The 21,149-nt window shown below is 38.0% G+C and overlaps 1 protein-coding gene across 6 annotated transcripts in view; it reads left to right on the forward strand.

Moving 5' to 3' along the window:
* PRUNE2 (prune homolog 2 with BCH domain) overlaps positions 1–21,149 on the forward strand; it is a 256,673-nt gene that overhangs the window by 31,942 nt on the left and 203,582 nt on the right. For all 6 annotated transcript variants that reach the window (XM_041742368.1, XM_041742375.1, XM_041742364.1 and 3 more), the window contains exons 2-3: positions 16,031–16,135; positions 19,272–19,474. In XM_041742368.1, coding sequence (XP_041598302.1) covers positions 16,031–16,135; positions 19,272–19,474 — 308 coding nt within the window. The remainder of the gene's footprint in view (positions 1–16,030; positions 16,136–19,271; positions 19,475–21,149) is intronic.

Here is a 21,149-nt window from a genome sequence, read left to right on the forward strand (position 1 = left end):
ATGTCAGCCATTTTACAGCTCTTTATTATGGTGAAAGATTTTGGTAGTCGGATGGATTTTTATTATGTATTGTTAAGGTTTCCATAATATTTTTAAAACTTTCTCACTTGCCAATCTTTAAATGTGTATTTTTAAATTGAAAGTCCAATATGACACATACTTAAAAATTAAAATAACAAAACTTTCTCTAATATGACAGCTTTCTTTTTTAGTGTGACTGATTTATTTCAAACACCAAGGCAGAAAGATTTGTTCAAATACTTCATATTAAAGATCTTTTCCATAATCTGTTGGGTTGATGATAACCCATAAAATGACAAAAAATAAAATTCAAATCGATATATTGAAAAATTTCCATATTGAGGGGCTATGTGTGGAGACTTCGGGCAATTCTCTTAATAGAAGAGAGCAGACAAAGAGATAGTGTCTGGGCAATGTAAAAACAAATTATTTACCACTTAAAGCCATAAAATCATATTATCCCAAGGTTGGGAGGGTCTAATGCTTAGAGACTTGAAACTTTTCATTGGGAAAACTTGTTCTTATCAGAGTGTCTCTGTGTGTGTTCTTACCCAGCTAATGTTAACATATTTATGCTTTTAAAATATCAGTACGATAATATAGAATTTATATATACATGTATTTCTTTCTCTTTTTAAAAAAGATTTTATTTATTTATTCATGAGAGACACAGTGAGGCAGAGAGACAGGTAGAAGGATGAAGCAGACTCCCCACTGAGCAGGGAGCCCAATGTGGGACTCAATTCCAGGACCCCAGGATCATGCCCTGAGCTGAAGGCAGACGCTCAACCACTGAGCCACCCAGGCGTACTTATACATATACTTCTTTATCTGTCTTCATCTATAGCCTATGGGCTATAGTGTCTACAGCCTATTGTACTATTCTCTGCTACAAGACATGTATTTCAATAAACCTTATCGAATATCTAACTATGAATGTCAGATACTGTTCAGTTTGAAAGGAGTTTTCTATCTTGCAAAATGTTTTGAGAGAGTGAGAGAGAGAGAATAAGAGGTCACCTGGAAGGTGAGGGTTCTTCTGTCACTGAAAAACACACAGTGTAATAAATAATGGCATCATTAAAAACTGTCATCTTTGCAAAGTACAGTAATTGCTCTGCATATCCCTTGTACATTCCCTGTGAACCTGCATAACTGCATCTTGCTGGAAACGCATCTTCTCCTCCTGCCTGCTTCCAGCCGCTTATCTGTTCATTACTGTCATGTCTGAACGGGTTTCAGACATGCCAGGTGTGTGGTGTCACCTGCCTGACATCCGTTCCAAATAGAGACATTCACACACGTGAGTATTAAAGCAATAGATCTTTCTTATGACAACAAAAAGCTGACTGCAGGAAAGCAAAGCTTCTGGGAAAAGTCTTCTGAGCACATCTTGGCTTGTTCATGGGGGTAGAAAACCTGACTAATTAGTTCCAGCTCTTCCAGTCTGAAAAGGGAAGAAATAATTAAAGTATCCAGAGCAAACTGTGCCGCACAGCGGTTGGCTTCAGAGGGGGCAACGTGTTAAGAGAATCTGTTCTGAGCGAGGGCTCACACACACACAGAAAGTTCTGGGAACTTGTGGAGCAGCAGAAGACTTGTTTCCCTTTTCCAGAAGGACTGGTTAAAGAACATTTAAAATATTTATGAATCCAAAATATTCCAATAAAAATGAAAATATTTTAAGTAAGAAAAAAAGGTAAATTCCTACAACTTAGGACAACTTTAAAGGGATGCCTGGGGGTCTCAGTAGTCGAATGTCTGCCTTTAGCTCAGGTTGTGATCCTGCGTCCAGGGATCGAGTCCCACATGGGGCAGGGACTCCCTGCAGGGAGCCTCCTCTTCCCTCTGCCTGTGTCTCTGCCTCTCTCTCTGTGTCTCTTATGAATAAATAAATAAAATCTAAAAACAAACCCCCCCCCAAAAAAAAACCCACAAAGGATATCAGACCTTTGCCATTTTGGATCTTCTTCCTCTGTTTTTGATATTAGTTACTATAAAAGTTTTACAGAAACATTTAGTACATGTCATATGTGTACTAAGAGTCCTCAGTTTTCCCATGATATTTTGATAAGAAACACCTTGTGAAGAACACCTCCCCCTCTGTCTCCACCTTTGTGTTCAGAGTACATTTCTTCTTTCCATAGGTGGGGTGGAAAACAGGGAAGCAGGTCTGAGTGATCTAGTCAATCATGATTGAAACCACAATTTGGGGCTATTTCTCTGCCTTTCATAAATAACATCTGGCAGCTAATTACAATTCTGCCCTTCTATGGTACTTTATGGAGCTATTTCAGGACCCAGGATTGGGGTGCTGGATACACATGTACTAATAGCAAGTCATGTTTTGATCTAGAGTTCTATGATATACTTGTTCACACTGCTTGAGACATTTGAAAACAAAATTATTACAACAGTTATGTCTACACAATATGAATATATTAGAATGTGGAATGGATTCACAAGTCAAGTTTTTAAGTCTTGGGAGGAAAGGAGAAAATCTATGACATAATACTCATAAAATCCTTCACTTTATAAAATCATTTTAAAGCATTGTTTAGAAATGTATGCCATGAAGTAAGTATAATGCTCTGGTGTGTGTGTGTGTATGTGTATATGTGTGTGTGTGTGTGTGTGTGTGTGTGTGTGTAGACAGAGTAAGAGAGAGAGAGAGAGAGAGGAAGATTGATCCCACCACAAGTGAGAGTATGTTAAGATTTAGGGGGAGAGAGAGAATTATCTGCAGCCTGTAATATAAATTTTAACTTTTGGGCTATTAACAAATTGTTACTCCTAGTTCCGTTATTTCATAGGAACATAAACAGATTATGTAAAAATTGAAAATTCTCTTCTGCTCCACTGTTAGATCCAATGTGGTCATTTTCACTAACATGAAAATTGATGGTTTGAGCATCTGATGGGGACAGAGAACTGCCTCAGGAACTCTGGAGGATATGAAGTTCAATATGTTTCCAGGGATCTCCAGGAACCATCATCGATCTGGTGGAGCTGGATCTCTGATATTGAATAGCTGACCCCCAAATGCATGAATGACTAGAAACTGAAGATTCACACACTGACAAATGAATTGAGTTGCCATTTAGCTCCATTTGTGTGATTGATTTTTGTTCTTCTATGGGACAATAAAAGCAGAGCATTGGGCCACAGAGGTGGCATAGTGGACTTCGGCTGGGACTTCTAGTTTTTCCTTGCTTCTGCTGTTTATCTTTCAGTTCCTACTTGTCCCATCCATGAAAAATGGTCCCTTACAATTTATTGTCATTGTGTGATAACATCAGTAAGTCTTTTGAGTACATTCTCTCAAAACATGTGTTATTTTCTGAATTCTACTCGTGTATTACTATACTAACATATAAGGCACATTGAGAAATGTATTTTTTTAAAAAAATCAAAATTTAAAAGGATGAGATAAATTGATATGTGTGGTTTCTTCCCTTGCTCAATCTACTGCCTCACGTTGGAAACCACTGATGGGTTTCAACTGGGTGAATCTTAAGGTCTCTTCTAACTTGAAATTTAAGTAAATCTAAATAATTTAACACCAGTAGTTCTCTCTGAAATTTTACTTCATCTGGGGGATCAGCTCAAGCAATCCCTTTCAAAAACCAAATGCACGTGCATTCTGCAGTTAACAGAAACCACATGGTCCATGGGATATAATCATGGGTCTTCTTTATTTTTTTTTTTAAGATTTTATTTATTTATTCATGAGAGACACACGGAGAGAGAGAGAGGCAGAGACACAGGCAGAGGGAGAAACAGGCTCCACGCAGGAAGCCTGACATGGGACTCGATCCCCAGTCTCCAGGATCACACCCCGGGCTGCAGGCAGCGCTAAACCGCTGCACCACCACGGCTGCCCAATGGGTCTTCTTTAAAGCCCAAACCAGGCATAATATTCTTAGGCTCTACTGCCAAGCTATGAATCTAAATGTCAGGGATGGGGTTCAGAAATTTACATTATGGTAATGTTTTTATAAGTGATCCTAGTGCAGATCCTAGTAGCTGCACCCAAGTGGAAACCACAGCCTGCTTTCTTCTGAGAAGCAGGAACCAGGTAGGAAGAAGCAGCCATGTGATGAAATGGGAAGAATGTGGGAATATATCATTCCAGGTTATTAGATATTGATCTGACTCATTTGTTTGGTAGTAGCTGTTTAGCTTCTACTTTATGAATATTCTATAATTTATCTGATGATTCCTTGATTGTCATGCATGGAGGTTATTTCTCATTTTGTTTTCTTTTTCTCCATTACAAATACTGCTTCAAAAAACATTCTTTGGGATTGTAGTAAATATCCGTATTTAACAATGGATTTTAAATAATCATAAGGAATTAAAAAATATCCATATCTATTGGTGATTTTGTTTCTATAGAATAGATCCCTAGAAAAGGAATAAAAAGTTGGATAAAAAAATTTGAACATTTTGCATTTTAATGAATACTGTCAGATTATTCTCACTTTGTAGTATTCCTTATTGCCACCTACAATCTAACCCGCAGTATGTTAACACTTAATTTTTGGCCAACCTGATTTTGGCCAGTCAAAAAATGACATTTTCTTGTTGGTCTGAATTCCATTTTCATGACTACCAATGAAGTTGACTTTTTTTTTTTTATTTATTCATTTCTTCTGTTAGTTGTCCATTTACATCTTTTACTGATTATTCCATTGGTTTGTCTTTTTCTAAATCAATGTGTGGGAACTCTTTGTATGTTAGGAATACTGCCCTGTTAATAACAAGAATTTACAGATATTGTGCAAATATTTCCTGCTCTGTTGTTTATCTTTAATTATTCTTTTTCATTTATTTTTATTTTTTGAAGATTTTATTTGAGAGAGGGAGAGGCAGAGAGCATGAGTGAGGAGAAGAGGGAGAAGCAGGCTCCCTGCAGAGTAGGGAGCCCAATGCGGGGCTTGATCCCACCCTAGATCATGAACCAAGCTGAAGGGAGACACCCAACACACTGAGCCACCCAGGCGCCCCTTATTCTTTTTTTAAATTCAAAACTGAACTAGCAGAATTATATGTTGTATATATATTATTAAGATATAATTGACGTAAATATTGTGTTAAAATGTGCCACCTAATGCTTCAATATTTATATATGTTGTGAAATGATCACCACAATAAGTCTAGTTAACATCCATCATCGTCCAGTTACAATATTTTTTTCTTGTGATGAGAATTTCAGGATCTACTTTTTAGTCTTATTTTTTTGGTACTGTTTGACTACCAAAATTTCACCTCATTTAAAGACACCAACTAATGATACATTTAACACTTTAGATTTAAATTTAAGTTGCATTAGCATTTTTACCTGAGGCTGATGACAAAAGAGAAGAGTAAATGCACTCCAGTGAAGAGCTAAGACACCAAGATGGAGTCTGACATGTATTATTGCAACATTTTCAGAAAGCACATTTTCCTTTTTTGAGGAAAAGATGGCACAGAGTATATCATTGTTCCTTAGTGCTTGCAATGATGATGGCATATTAAATAATGCATTCTTATTGCATCCTTAATACAATTTACTGCTGCATAGATGTCCCAAACCAAAGGACAAGGTAATACCTTATTGATGTTGCCAGAGTTGAATATGTTAATAATATTTTAATAGGTTATTTGTCAATGAGAATAGGATAAACATCCTCAAAGATATGCAGAGAAAAATTTCATGTAAAGACAGTAATGTTTAGTGTCCATATGAAAAAAAATGATGTAAAAACATTCATAATCATAATAAATGCAAATTCACTTTAAGATGCTTTTTTACTTGTGAACATGATAATGCTTAAACACAGAGTCAAAGTTTTAAAAATCAGGTATCTCTGTAGGTGAAAATGTAAATTTCTGCATCCTTTTTGTTAAGTGTTAAAACACTTACATTCTTTGACCCAGAAATGTAAAATTTAGGAGTTTATCCTGGAGAAATAACTAGGGATGAACACAAAGATATTATATTCCAGATATTTCCTGCATTCTTATTTATATTATAAAAAAATAAAATAGGGATCCCTGGGTGGCGCAGTGGTTTGGCGCCTGCCTTTGGCCTAGGGCGCGATCCTGGAGACCAGGGATCGAATCCCACGTCGGGCTCCTGGTGCATGGAGCCTGCTTCTCCCTCTGCCTATGTCTCTGCCTCGCTCTCTCTCTCTGTATGACTATCATAGATAAATAAAAATAAAAAAAATAAAATATTTAAAAATAAAATAAAATAAAATAAAATAACTTAAATCTGCAACAGTAGAGGATTGACTAATATATTGTATTGACCCTTATGAAAGAATCTTGTAGCCACTAAATGCCAGAATTCATTCATCATTCAGGTTTTCAATTGACAATCAAAACATTTATATTTTAGAATTTTAGAAGAATGCTCAAATGTTGTTAAAAAAGAGAGGTTATAAAATATTATGTGTAATATTATCAGCATTATGAAAGAGAACACTTGTAAAAGTATAGAAAAGGGTTGGAAGGAGTATACACTAAGTGTTCATAGTGGTTCCTTTGGGTCTTGCAGATTTATTTCTTTGTGTTTCTATATTTTCCAGATGTTTTATAATAACTATATTTTAAACAGTAATTAACATTACTCAGATGGTATGAATTAACTTTCAATTTGACAGCGCAAATTAACCCTCAGTGACATGGGGGGGGGTAGGTTTCTATACATGTAGCAGGGCTGTTCTTTCTCATTTGGTCTTTAAAACTATAATATTGCTTTGACAACAATCATTTTATTTTTTATTTATTTATTTTTTGACAACAATCATTTTAAAAAAGAAACTCTTGAAAGCTTTCCCTAAAGTTTAGTTATCTGCTAGATGGTTTTGGATTTTGGAATGACTCCAACCTAGAAGTCTGTCTTAGTCTGCTTTGGGCTGCCATAACAAAATAACACAGACTGGATGGCTTAAACAATAGAAATTCTTCTCCCAAGGTTCTGGAGGCTGGAAGTCCAAGTTCAGGGTGCCAGCATAGTTGAATTCTGGTGAGGAGGCTACAAGCCTCCTTCTCTCTGTGATCTCAGGAATGGGGATGGGGGAACCAAGAGCTTTCATCTTGAAGGCCCCACTCTCATGACTTCATCTAAACTGAATTATTTCCCAAAAGCCCATCTCCAAATACTATCACATTGAGGGTTAAAGCTTTGAAGTGTGAATTTTGGGGGCACACAATTCAACCCATAGCAATTTTAAGCCCAGTAATGGGGCACAGACAGCAGGAGATTAGAGGAGGTAAAGGAAAGACTTATGGACCTGGGTGCATGCTCATATGGGTAGATGAAAAAAGATTACAGTTCTTGAGTCTGAAAAGGAGAAAGTTGAGAGATTTGGAGACCTGTAAAACCACGGAAGACAAACTGGGACAATACATCTATTTAAGCTAGGAGGAGGCAGCACCTAAATGAGAAATTGAAGAGCTATCCCATCTAGTTGGTAATAAATGTATGGACACATTTCCCCTAAAAGTGGAATGTCTGGAATATAATAATATGCAGATAAGCTGGGTAGGGCAGTTTCTATAGGAGCTCTTTGGGAAAGGTAAGGACTCAGGATCATCCTTGACCTTTTATGTTTGAAGCTGTGGAGGAAAAATAATGGTGTTGCCCCCAAAACTGTTCTTTGAGGACATTGCCAGATAGAGAATCCTGAATGAGAATATACAAAATGAAATGCTGTAAGTAAATAGTAAATAGCAAATCCAGCCCCCATCATTTTTATGACCTAGAAGAAGTATATAAATCATATATGAAGTCACTCCTTTTGAGAACAGTCTGTTTTCAAGATGGGCAACAAACAGGTTGAGGAAGAATTAATTCAGCTGAGGTGTCCAAAGCTCCAGCTAAAAGGAGCCTGACCCCAAAGGAACTGAGAACTATAAGACCCATCCAAGAAAGTAGGGTCTTAGGCAATGCTTGGGTTTAACTTTCGGGTCTCCTACTGCCTAGCCAGAGTGGCCTCCGATTTGACAATACAGATGGAAGTGTAGGTGTGTGGGATCTGAGCTATTTACAGCTGAGTTTGCTCAGACTGACTCCCAGGCCCTATTTGTCCCCAAATGAGAGACAGTAAGAGAGAACATTCTCCACCTTATTAAAGAGAATCTGGAGGGGAAAAATGGGGTTGGTGGGAGGGCAGTTAGGCGCGAGGTTATAGGCAATATATATTTATCTGAATTGATTAGGTTTCAGTTTTATCAGTAAGTGAGACAAAGGACCTCAAAATCATTTGAGTATTATCATTGAAAGACTGATTCCTTGGTTCATATTCATCTAGTACATCACCAAGTAAATTAGGACACTTATGAGAAAATTTAATATAAAATGTCTGTGTCCTGAATTTGCAGATTCTGGTAAATGTTTTTGCTTTTAAACATGATCTGAGTTACAGCTCTCTGGAGAAATTAATTATGACCATTAGGATAAAACTGGACTGGGTGGCCGGTGGGATAGAGTTTCCTATTTAGTGACATCATGGAGATTTTTTTAATAAAAAGGCTCTTATGCTGATTCAAGAAATTTTACACACAGATATGTGTTCATACAATTGCCACCCTTGAGCTAAAAAGAATAAAGAATATCTACAGTTTTGATAATGGAGCATGGTCCATAGCATACTATTAAGTGAAAAAAAAAACAATTATCTAAAGAATGGGAATAGAAACACCCTATTTTTGTAAAGTACATGTATTAATATATATGCATAAATTAAAATGTGGAATAATCAATAATCAATTATTGAACTGTTAACAGCAGTTATCTTTGTTTTATTAATTTTTGTTATGTCTGACTTTTTATAATTTCATGTATTTTTTTCTTACCAGAAAATAAGTAAAAATAAAGAATAAAATATAAGGGTTTCAATTAGCAGGAAAAATCCTTGTGTTCTGGGGACCTGCACAGAGTGATAAGCATTTCCTTCTTTGTTTTTTTTTTTAAAGAGTTTTTATTTATTTGAGAGAGAAAGAAAGAGAGCATGAGCAGAGAGAAGGAGCAGAGGGAGAGGGAAAAGCAGACTCCCCGCTGAGCAGGGAGCCCACTGAGGAATTCGATCCCAGGACCCAGAGATCATGACCTGAGTTGAAGGTTGATGCTTAAATGGCTGAGCCCCCCAGGTGCCCTACCTTTTTTTTTTTTTAACTTCCTGTTGATGCCATGTCCTTTATTCTCTCCAGCATTCTCTCCCCCTGGGCCCCAAACTTTCTCCAGATAATGATAAGATCATGAGACTTTCAGGAGGTGAGGAATTATAGATATTATCTTAAACCCAGGGTCAGGATCAAGAACAACTCGTTTGTTTACCAAATGAATAAGGGTTGTGACTTATCTATTTCTGGCAGAGCTGATCTGGCACCTTTGAAGGACCAGGTTGCTCTGGGCCCTCCCTTTGTCCTTGTTGCTCCCTTGGCTGTGGTCTCTCTTGTATCCCCTTCTATGTGGCTTTCCTGGTGACGGTGACTTGGGTGGAGCTGAGGACCTTTGGAGGTCATGAGCAGCATGTTAGGTTTCCTCCCACCCACCCTCTGAGTCTTCTCACTTAGGATCATGGTAACCACAGGAGCCTGGGTTCTCCTGAGGGGGAACTAGGGCCCTTTTCTGGACCACCCACAGCCAGCTTCCAGAAAGGAAAACCCCTTATTGACTTGGAGTTAGAAGTAGTCAAAGAAGCACTAGCTCAACATCCTACTCTTTTCTTTGCCTGACTTTCCTTGGTGATATTACCTGATAAATCAAGAGACTTTTTTTTCTCTTGCTATTTCATTTGTTGGTTAAGGATGAGGGCCTAAGAAATGTGCCCTGCTATAGGGTGTGAGGAAAAGACACTCTCCCAACGTCTGCAGGTTTTGTCTACAATGTTTTCAAAACCAAAATTCATTTCAATTAATTATTTTTGAAAATGTTTTCACAGGATTTATAAGATAGGTGGGTTGGGGAGCATGGGTATGAGAAATCGTAACTGTATCACAAGGCCTGTTGATGAAATGCTAATTATGGGACTTTCGATGTGTCAAGTTATAGGTTGGAGTAACTTTGTTTCTCAGAGGCTACGCCCATGAGAAAACTGATGAAGGAGCCTAGACTTCTAGCAGGACCCTGGAAGCCCTCTTTCCTATCGATTCTGTTTTCTGTGAGTGTGTTTGAATGTGCTTTTGCCTGACAAGTGCAATTTCTTTTAATGGGCAGTTGCATCTGAATGTGTAGGCATTTTTCTGGCTTTTTAAAAGAGCTAAGTAAACTTCCTCAAGAAGTCTCATTTTAGTGTTGTATAGGATTACACTTTGAAAGCATATCAAAATTAGATCTGGAGTACTGACATGTCCGATATATTTTCTTTTATACATTGATTAAGGAAAGATTCTATTTGGAAGTGTAGATGACAAAGCAGGATAGTATCTATTTCTCCCCATTACCAAGATTCCATTCTGTGTTGGGCTGGTGCAGCATTGGGTTTAGGCATTAGTGATGCATCTTCTGTCTCCTAAGATTCCTTAATGCTGGATGTGCTTGTGACAGTAATAGGGAATGGACACCTACCTGCCAGGTCCATTCACTCCTGACTGGGAATTTACAAAGTCACATTTAGAAAATGTATATACTAGGCAGTCAGTATTTGTTGAACATGCTGGACATACCCTCATCTCAGGACCTTTGCTCTTGTTGTTCCCCTGGCCTGAGATATAGCCTTCACTTTAGATCTTTCTCAAATGTCACCTTCTCAAATGATCCTCATCCCAGTGAACCTTACCTCTCAACTTATTATCTAATTATTTGGTTCATCATATCTCCTTGCACTCAAATGCAAGTGCCAGGAGGGCTGGGATTTTTGTCTGTTTGGTTTACTGCTCTATAGCACAAATAGATTTTTATTAGTTGGATGACAATAATTAATTGAATTGATAAAATTGTCACTTTTGTTTGGCCATAATTTGTCTGTTTGTGAATAATTCAGACCCTAAGTTGAACTGTATCAAGGGACATAGATATTAAGATGAGACATCTTCAAGTCTATAAATATGTGAGGATGTGAAATAGGAAGGGGTCCACACACCTGCTATGAGAGGCCAGGAACAGAGAGTATCACTGTGGTCAAGAGTCCCTTCTCAGTTCCATGGTTCACTACTGCCCCTGTAGATGGGACCACTATCACAGAATAGACCAGGCATCAGAAGAAGCCCCCCATTACCATCCTCCGACAACTGAAATCAGTTCCCAGACTTTATTGCCAGAACTTGACCTCTGTGCTTGTTCTGTTCCCACTTCCAAGGTCATTTGTGGTGGGAAACTTGAAAGTGGAGGCAGTGTTCTCTGGTTATTGACCCCTCGATGTGAAAAGCCAAACCCTACACATTCCTTGAGCTCACCTACTGATTGAGTTTACATAACTAATCTCATGTTTTATTCCTCTAAGCAGGCAGAAGTCTTTCTGAACATGGTTGTGATAAAATCTAACTTTTGCTACACTTTAATTATATCTTAGTGTTTTTTTGTAGGATTTAGGCACTTAGGAAGATCTGAGATTTTTTGACGCTGGGCCTATCACTCTTTATTTGGTAAAGATTTTATTTATTTATTTTAGAAGAGATAGGATGGGCAAGGAGAGGGGAAGAGGGAAGAGGGAGAAGCCCAAGCAGACTGCATGCTGAGTATAGAGCACAACACGGGGCTTGACCTCAGGAGCCTGAGATCATGACCTGAGCCAAAATCAAGAATGAGGTACCCCAGGTGCCCCTAAGCCTATCACTTTTAAGGCTTATTGGCAGGCATCAAAACTACCTCTTGTGATGTCTCTTTTGTCTGGTACATTTTCAGCCAACTTGAAATTTCTGATCATCTTTTTGGACTGTGGCATAATCTCTGGAAGATCTGTTTAAAATGAAAGTATAGAATTGCTTGTAGAGAAGCACATTGGTCCCTGGTAGCATGGACACCAGGATGACACATTTTTTTTTTAAATTTATTTATGATAGTCACACACAGAGAGAGAGAGAGGCAGAGACATAGGCAGAGGGAGAAGCAGGCTCCATGCACCGGGAGCCCGACGTGGGATTCGATCCCGGGCCTCCAGGATCGCGCCCTGGGCCAAAGGCAGGCGCTAAACCGCTGCGCCACCCAGGGATCCCGATGACACATTTTTTAAAGAGATTTTATTTATTTATTCATGAGAGACAGAGAGATAGGCAGAGACAGAGGCAGAAGGAAAAGCAGGCTCTTGCGAGGAGTCCAATGTGGGACCCAATCCTAGGACTCTGGGATCACACCCTGAGCCAAAGGCAGACGCTTAACCACTGAGCCACCCAGGCATCCCCAGGATGACACATTTTGAAGGAGGTGGGTGGTGGGGGAAAGATAGTTGGAGCCTGGATCTTGGGGCATTGAGTGCAGGTAGCAGATAGGAGCAAATGGCACTTAAAGAGGGCATGAGTATGAGGGAGGTTGACATGTGGGAAGAAGGGAAGGTCAGAGGAGAAACAGGAGAACATGAAAAGAGAGGCAACCCTCAAGATTTTGTACCAGGATCTCCTATAGCCTGACCTGTAACATAACCTTTAAATGGACAAGAGTGAATAAATCACATAGTTGAAAGATCCTTGAGTTGTGAGAATTGGTCTACCATGCTTTGGGTTCACAACCTTATTTAGCTTCTTTCTTTCTTTTTTTTTAAGTAATAATTGGCTTGGACTTGAAAATGAATTGACACATAAGCCTTATTTCCCACACGTCTTGCATGCAAGTTGAGTGTTGGACAAAATGCTGTGCCTAGGAATTGTCCAACTTAGACAAGACAGCAGAGGGGTCAGCTTTGGGGTAATTTTGATGCTATAAATGTTTTAGGTCTTGCTATATTTAAGATGCATGTTTCTCCCTCAATCCCGTGCTCACTCATTTTATAGATGCTGAAGTTATTATGACATTGTAGAGTGGTTGGTGCAGGGCAGGGGAGAGGGCTCCCTGGACTGGGTCATGGGGTCTGGTAATGGTCCTGGCCTCATCATGGAATCCACTGACCTGCAAAAAAGTATTGTTAATCTTCTTACTGTCTGCCTTACAAGATCTGAGAGGAGAAATGAGGTAATGTCTACTTAGACCTTCAAGCTTCTCGGAAGAACAGCTTTCTACAGTAATATGATTTCCTAATGCATTTGTTTGTGTTGTAATGGAGTTTAATTCCATTTATGTAAATTTCTTTAGGTACCTCTAGAATATCTGACAGTCTTGCATAGGGGAAGCCGCCCAGCTTTCAGATAAGAACTGGGCCTAGACTAGACCCCCAGGGGTACAAATTAGCCAGCTATAAATTTATGAAGTTAAGTGAAGGAGGCTGGGAGAAGAAGGAAGGCGAAGGGGGTGGTTAAAGTTGTTTGGTGATGAGTGACAGGGAGTTGTAATTACATTCAGAGAGTTTATATCATACTTTCAAGTCATGTTGTTTGGCTAAAGATCATTATCTCAATATATATTTGGAAAAATACATGTTTTTTTTTTTAATTTGGCAATATCACAGATGACTCATCTGTAGTATTGATCCTGTTCTCAGTCTTTTTATTGATAGACTCTTAACCTCCTTCAAGATTTACTTTTTTCTGTTTCTCAGGCCACAACCTGATTGTTTAAAACTTGTTTCTGACTCTGACGTCAGTAGTTCCATGCCAACAATAACTTCATGGATTCATTTGTAAAATACCTAGTAGGTCACTAAGTAATGTTTCCCTTTGTTCTGTAGAAAAAATAGTAAGCTGCTTTTTGGGAATCGTCATGAAAAGTGTAATTTTTTTATAGAGCCTCTGAGCAATATTGCAATTGAGTAGGCTTTCTAGTCAGGCCTAAATAGAGAAGTTAAAACAAAGGGTAAAAAGTGGGGGAAGTACACATATGTGCCATCTCTGACATACTATAAAGAAGTTAATTTAGATTACTTAGTTATCATTATTGGACAGCTTTGCTGTGGAACTTTCTAGAAGCGATTGCTTTTTTGGCGTTTCCAAAGTATTTTACAAGGAATTCAGCCTTCTATAAAGGAATTTTAAGTAACTATTGAGTTACACCAGTAAAGAAAACAGTATGTCTTCCAGAGAGGTGACCATGTACACTTTTTAATAGCAATGATTTATAATTTTAGAGCAATAACAGTAATCACATCCCTTTCCATGGGGGGAGGAAAAATGTTACCACTTTCATTTGCTAAACTATAGAATATAATGCAGAGAGAACATATCTTGTCACCCAAAATATGGCAGGAAAAAATAAATCACTACCAAATTGTGTGTTGTACACCAAAGACATATGAAAAACTCACTATGCCTCTCAAATTAAGAACATCTTAGGGGTGCCTGGGTGGCTCGGTTGGTCTAACTCTTGATTTTTGCTCAGGTCACGGATCTCAGGGTCATGGAATTGAGCCCCGTGTTCAGCTCCGTGGCTCCGTGCTCAGTGTGGAATCTGCTTGAGATTCTCTCTTTCCCTCCCCTCTGCTCATCCCCCCACTGGTGCATTCTCTCCACCCCTCCCTCAAAATAGATAAATAAAATCTTTTTTTTTTTTTGATAAATAAAATCTTAAAACAAAGAGAACACCTTATTTAAGGAAATGACATAGACTACAGTAGTTCTCCTTTATCATGGTTTTATTTTCCATGGTTTCTATTACCCACAGTCAACTGTGGTCTGGAAGCAGATGATCCTCCTCTCACAATTGTCAGAAGGTCAATAGTAGCCTAATGCTATGTCACAGTGCCTGTGTCATTCACCTCACTTCATTTCATCACCTAGGCATTTCATCATCTCACATCATCACAAGAAGGATGAGCACTGTATAATAAGATATTTTGAGAGAGAAAGAGAGACTACATTTATATATATTTTATTACAGTATGTTGCTATAATTGTTCTATTTTTAGTTATTATTGTTAACTTCTTACTATGCCTAGCTTATAAATTTTACATAGGTATGTATGTATGTATAGGGAAAAACAGAATGTATCTGGGGTTCAATATTATCAGCAGTTTTGCCATCCGCTTGGGGTCTTGGAACGTATGTCCTGCAGTTAAAGGTGGACTACTATACTACGGATTTTCCCTTTGGACCAAAATAATCTTTTACTAAAAAACTATGACCCAAGGTCACCTGAGTGACTCAGTCGGTTAAGCATCTGCCTTTAGCTCAGGTCATGATCTCGAGGTCCAGGTATAGAGTTCCATGTCTGGCTCTCTGGTCAGTGGAGAATCTGCTTCTCCCTCTCCCTCTGTGCTCTCCCTCTCTCTTCTCTCTCTCAAATAAATAAGTAAAATCTTAAAAAATTATGATTCAGAGACACAATTCATATCAAGTTAGGCTGTAATAATCTTAATAAGACCACATTTTTGTTGGAAGAGGTCATGTAGAGGACATGACTATTGGCTGACTCATGAGCTAGACCCAGGTGATTGGAAGCTCCTTGCCCTCTACCGTGTCCTTGGAATGCACACCCCGTCCACCATTCCCAGAGTGGGAGTTGTTCCAAGGACACAGCCTTGAGAGAGTAATGTGATATTGAGACCACATGTGACTATCTAAATTTTAAAGATTCTGGCAGTTGGGTGTGAAGATCCATCCATCTTTCACATGCCCAAGACAAGCCTTGCAAGTTTCCTTGTTTATTAAACTACCACCTACCCATATGGAGAGTTCTCCCTCTTTTGTCTCTTCCCATCCTCTGCATGTGGAAGACACTTGCACATGTCACCTTGGGAAGCTCCTAAGGTTGTGAATTCACAACCCACAATTTTCTGTGCCTGATGATGCACTAGAATTTGAGCATTTCTGAATATTAACCATGTTCTGCAATTTTGTGTCCCCATGTAAAACTTCATGATAAATTTATGAATTTCTGCAATTGTGTATGCATATAGCTAAGGCATTCTTTTGAAAGAAGATTGGAAGATGTCCTTTTAATATTGATCTGTTGCACGTTAAATAGTGATGTTTTGTTTGAATTTGTTTCAGAATCGAAGCAAACGCCTGGAGAAGGTCCATGTGGTTATTGGACATAAATCGTGTGACTTGGATTCTCTCATTTCTGCCTTCACATATGCTTACTTTCTAGACAAGGTGAGGGGAAAGAAGGTGATGCTTTTTATATTTGAATTATGATGTAACTCACAAGAACAAATATTTTCTGTAAAAACGAGGAACCTATTCACTTAAAACCTATTCACTTTTCATGTTCTTGATTTATCGTTGCAGAGAATAATGTATTATAATCCATTAAACAACAAATATTTATTGGTAACCTACTGTATGCTAGACATTGTCTAGTTATTTCTTATCTATTTTCTTTGTGAAACATTATTTCAGTAAGATCAATGCTTTCAAATAAAAAAAATTTAAGAATGTATGATAGTTGTTTACTTCTATGGGAATTCAGAGAACTAACAAAAATAAGGATCAGAATTTCTTATTTTCCTTTATCATCCTTGTTGGTTAGTCTTGCCGTTGGGGGTAGAAAAATATGTGTGTGAGCATTACATGAAATACAGAGCATGTTGGCTAGAATTTTCAGCAATAGAGGTATTACATGTCACATCTCTATTTTGTTCTTGTCTTTTAGCCCTGACTTTGTACAGCAAGGTCATTCTCAGTTAGTGATAATCTCCCTTGAATGAGAATCTTTGTACTCTATGAAGCCTATAACATCCCTACAGGGGTGGAAAGACCTTTTAATAAATTGTTTTAAAATCTCCATTTCATAAAATTCACCAGCCCATGATAATGCGTCACCTCAAAATCTAAAAAAGCACAATATGATGAGTGTCTTGGTGCTATTCCCAATTTCACAGAATTTTTAATTTTCCGGAGTCTGATTTATTTTATTCCAATTTTGTTTGGATCCTTGGCTCTGAGAGTATGCATAGCTGATCTAGAGTGATTTATATTTGCATGAAACCCAATCTTCCAGAATGAGCTGTGGGTGGCAAGGATGGCTTAGGGTAGTAGCTGACAAAAATGCCAGGTAAAATATTCTGATCTCCACATATGGGCTGTATATCAAATTTATCTTAAAATTTGTTGAACTTTGCAAGGGAGATTAATTGGTAAAAGGAGACAAATGTGCCTGTGTCGACATGCATATTTTAAATGCTTAATCCAATTAGCTTGACTTCTTGACTCCTAGGAAAAAAAAAATTGTTGCATGTCTCAAGAACATAGAATTAAGGGAACCAGACTTGTTTTTAGACCTATAGTGGCATGGACTCTTAAGGAAATTATATAATAACACCATCCACCACCAACTTCAGTGTCTTCAATAAATATAACATGTGACCAAAGGAGTGGGAAAGTAGTTGTGATAGATAAAATGGATAAAGAGATGTGTGATCTCTTCTCTCCTTCCAAGGATCTCCATTCAGCATAGGGACAAACATGGAATTACTGAAGGGAAGGGTCACTTACTAGAATTTGTTATATTTCTGGGCCTCCCTCTTAATTTACCAGGTGCTGCCCTCTACCAGAGGTCTGCATTCCATTTACTGTCTCTGAGAAAACACATATAATAAAGGCAGAGCTTTGCAACTTCACATGTATGACTCCATTTAAATACTTTTCACTCTGGTAGGTAAGCCCCATTCTACAGACGGGTTAAACTGAGTTTCCAAAAGGAAAATGCTTTCTCCAAGTCACAGCAGAGGCTGTGGCTAGAGCCTAGTTGCAATGCTAACCTCAGAACAGGTCCTACCCCAGGAGAGCTTCAGGTCACATGCACTTGACTCAAGTTTCAATATCGGGAGTTAGATGTAACTTAGTCAATGAATTAGGAAAAATAATTGCCACACATAAATTTCTAATTGTTATTGCACAATTGTGATTCAGGATTAGCCTGATAGGTAAGAGAAAAGACACTTTGTTGGAATGGCTTTGCCTTTTGTATCCTAGAGCAGAGGGTGATTTGTTTACTTTACTTGACAAATAAGTATTAAAAGCCTACTATGCACCAGACAGTTCTATGCACTAAGAATCCTACCTGAACAAAAAGACAAAAATCCTTTCCTTCTTTTTTTTTTTTTTTTTTTACAAAAAGATTTTATTTACTTATTTGGGAGAGAGAGAGAGAAAGAGAGAAAGCATGAGCAGGGAGGGGGGGAAGAGGCAGAGGGAGAAGCAGACTCCCCTCTGAGCAGGGAGCCTTGACTCGGCTTGATCCCAGGACTCTGGGATCATGACCTGAGCTGAAGGAAGATGCTTAACATAGAACCACTCAGGTGCCCCAAATCCCTGACTTCTTAAGGCAAGGAAGTGAGATAGATGACCAAGATATTAAAATTGTGGAATAAGCACTATGCTTTGGCAGAGCTAGGGATGATGTAAGGACAGTGTCCGTTCACTTTATGCAAAAATTTGGTGTTACCAAACCCTACCTTCTCTCAGTGATATTTGGGGCTTATTACGTTTCACTCAGTGATTTTTAAAAGCACCTTAAAAAAAATTCTTATAGACGAATAAGTTCATTCTTGTGAATCTGAAATTCTTCAACTCCTACCTCTTTCCGGTTTATCCTCCTTACCACAAATTTTTAATAACAGGTTTGTTAATAATAATGATTTTTAAAAAATAAGAAATTAATAGAGATCACAATCTGGTAGTTTATGGGCCAAATCTGGCTCATAAATGAGTTTTTGTTAACATGCATAGTATGTTCAACTTAAAAAAATAAATGGTAATAAACATCACGGGTAACAGCCTCAAATCTAGATTTCCAGCTTTCCTTGAGTAATTGAAAGATTCACTTATTCTGGAACTGAAATTTTCATGTCTAAACCATCGACTGGAGCTGAATGGCAGACATCCCATGTAGATGGGAAAAATAGGCCCTTCTGTGTCACTGCAGTCCTCACCTGCTGCAATCATTCTAATTTTCTGCCAATTCTATAAAGACATATGAATGTGTATCCCCTGAAGAGGAGAATGTGTGTGTATTATTTTTTATTGTGGAAGCATTGAAATGAGATGAAATATATTTCAAATAAGGCATGGGAAGTTTCATGTAGAGTAGTAACCAGAGGTTAAAAAAATATTAGGGGTCATTTACCTGTAGCTCTGCTAATTAGGTTCAGGACAAGCTGATTCTGCATGTCATATGGGTTAGTGAGGCCAAAAGACTTCTGTTCCTTTTACATTGCCCTTGGGCTTGAAACAAATGGAATTGTGCTCCTTCTGCTGTCAGTAATTTCAGTCCACTTTTTCTTGATAGGTCAGCCCACCCGGAGTTCTCTGTTTGCCAGTACTGAACATACCAAGAACTGAATTCAATTACTTCGCCGAGACACGGTTTATTTTAGAAGAGCTAAATATCTCTGAATCATTCCACATATTCCGAGATGAAATTAATCTGCATCAGCTAAATGATGAAGGGAAGTTATCTATAACACTTGTTGGCAGCAACGTGCTGGCAAGGTAAGGCTCCGAAGGGAGCTTTGAACCTTTAACCAAAGGCTTTTCAGGGAAAAGTATCACCTTGTTCAGGATTTTTGTGATTTAGGGAGATGCATTAAAGGCAGAGGACATCTGAGGAAAAAGAATATTTTTTTTTCTTCTCTTACTGTGAAATTTGGGCTTTGCCAGTCCTCTGTTTTGACTTTTATATTTCAAATATGACATTTTGAGTGGAAAGATTTTGTAGACAGTGACCAAAATTATAATTTTGAACCATTTCAAACAGCTTATTATAGCAACACAACAGTCCTATGTACTGATGCTGTAAATATGTAATGAAAACTGAAATTAAACACCAAATAAAACTGAAAGGTTCTGAAGAAAGAAATCTCAGTGTTAAAATGAAAAATCATAGAGATCAGTTGTGAAAGTCATCTGTATCATTGGCTCATTCATTCATAGCAATTTATACCATAAGAGCAGGATGGGTTTTTAAAGTTCAGGTAGCTCAGATTCGTTATTTTATGGACAAGAAGTCTGTTGCAAATAACTTGTCCAAGGTACCACATGCAGTTTGGATTAAACTTGAATCTTCTGCCTCCTTCAGTAAGTATGCAGGAGTTGCTAACTGGTGCAAGAATCTAGGTTTACATAAAGAGGAATGAGACAAAATATCTGCCTTCAAGGACTTTCTAGCTCCTCACAAACTGCTCTTTTGATAAACTCTGTGGTGCTAAAGAATGAAGAGTCACCAGTTAAATGCCTCTAGTTTGAGACAATAATTTTTTTTGCACACTTTGCCAATTTGTTAATGGTTTAGGTCATTAACCAATGGATACTGATGTTACTACACATGAAAGAAAAACTTGTACAGTTATCTAATTGTTTTTATTTAACCCTTTTTAGAAAGCATATTCAGGTATGAATACATGATAATGCCAATCATGCAGTTCATTTGTCATAAAGAGCTTTGAAAATAGTCTGCTTGCGTGGGGCTGTTTTTATCCCCATGCTGTTTGATAAATAAATTCTTTTGAATATGTATTAATCAATTGTTGACAACTGGCTGAGAGTTACTGGGAGTTAATTTGACCGACTTCAATTATCAGTGCTCAGGATGATTACCTGCTTGACTAAATTTATGTGTTAACTCTTTCAAACCAACCAATGCAAGTAGTGCAGGAAGTCAAAGGCATGAACTATGAAATGTGTGTATTGGTCAGAATCTTTAGAAGAGTTTTGTTCGCAGTTAAATTGAAAAACCTTAGCTGGTTTTAGGACTGACTTTATGAACTCTAGCTTTAGGACTGTTTATGAAACAGAATGCTTTCCAAAAATAAATTGAGATCTTTATTTCCTTCATTGCCATGATTTGTTTCTGTCAGTTGGAAAGACCAACGTCAGTCTTTTTTTTTTTTCCAACATCAGTCTTATTCACATCTTTCTGCCTCTCATAAAACCAACTTATCTGAAGTATGAAGGGTGATCGTGAAAGGAAATGAGCCCGTAGTAGTTTTTCTCCAGTGGTGGGACTGAGTGCACTCTCTGGAACTGGGTGATCAGAGTTTAGACACAGGCTGGTCTGCTTACAAGCTTTGTGACCTTAGACAAATTTCTTAGCCTCTTTTTGCCTCTGTTTCCCCATTTTTAAGATGGAAGTTTTACTAGAACCCATTTTGTAGGGTCATTTTATAGT

Source organism: Vulpes lagopus, chromosome 2 (assembly GCF_018345385.1).
Source record: "Vulpes lagopus strain Blue_001 chromosome 2, ASM1834538v1, whole genome shotgun sequence".
In the NCBI taxonomy this organism is placed as follows: Eukaryota; Metazoa; Chordata; class Mammalia; order Carnivora; family Canidae; genus Vulpes; species Vulpes lagopus.